Source organism: Penaeus monodon, chromosome 21 (genome assembly GCF_015228065.2).
Source record: "Penaeus monodon isolate SGIC_2016 chromosome 21, NSTDA_Pmon_1, whole genome shotgun sequence".
Classification (NCBI taxonomy): Eukaryota; Metazoa; Arthropoda; class Malacostraca; order Decapoda; family Penaeidae; genus Penaeus; species Penaeus monodon.
The window spans coordinates 10,951,067-10,951,880 of record NC_051406.1 but is presented as its reverse complement, the minus strand read 5'-3'; the positions used below and the strand labels follow the sequence as shown (position 1 = coordinate 10,951,880).

The following is an 814-nucleotide window of genomic DNA, read 5'->3' as shown; positions in this document are numbered from 1 at the left end:
TACACCTATTACAACTGTAGTAGGATTTGATTTGCTAAGAAATATTTTTTATACATTCTTTTTTATATAGCCTGTTCTCAGCACTTCACATTAGTCATAATAAAAGTTAGTTCCCATAAGATTTAAGATAAAAAGATTCTACAGTACAACACTATACTATGATGCCCCTGTTTAAGGATTATACTATGCCATAGGAAAGGTTGCCCTTGCTTGATTGGATGCTTTTGCTAGCATCAACTGTGGGCACTGCTCCTTACCTGCTCACTTGTTTCTGAAATAATTGTAGTTTTTTGTAATTTATTACTTCAGTTGTATTATTTTTCTCCAAGTAATCCACAAGTCAAAATCAGTATGAAAATAGAATTAAGAAGAGTATTACAATGAGACAGAAAATTACTAAAGCATTATGGACATGAGGTATTCTCAAGTACATACCCATGTTTTCTTCCTCTGACAACTTTCTTCTACCACAGCATGACCTGAAGAGAAAGTTACATGATTTGAATAAAACAAAGAACTATTACATGAAAAAAATACATGGAAAAATGAAAAGATGGCACATAAATACAAGGAATGATTATCTAGTTAAGGGCAAGGGTGGCCAATGTTAACAAATATTAAATAAAACAAGGTGGCCCCATGTCATATAACACTCAGATCACAGAGCCATAGACCACACACTGTTAAGAACCACTTTTTCTGAGTCTGTCCCAATTAAACAAGTCTAACCATCTTTTCCTTCTTAGCCAGAGTCCTGATACTTGTGGAAAAAGACTATTTTTTTACCACTAAAAAGTATTCAGTTTGGACTATA

General features: G+C 33.2%; 1 protein-coding gene across 1 annotated transcript in view; it reads right to left on the bottom strand.

The window, feature by feature from the left end:
• The window catches only part of LOC119586700, a 4,588-nt gene that overhangs the window by 634 nt on the left and 3,140 nt on the right, over positions 1–814 (bottom strand). Inside the window, exons 3-4 of the mRNA XM_037935430.1 lie at positions 436–483; positions 258–271 (exon numbers count right to left, since the gene is read on the bottom strand). Coding sequence (XP_037791358.1) covers positions 258–271; positions 436–483 — 62 coding nt within the window. The remainder of the gene's footprint in view (positions 1–257; positions 272–435; positions 484–814) is intronic.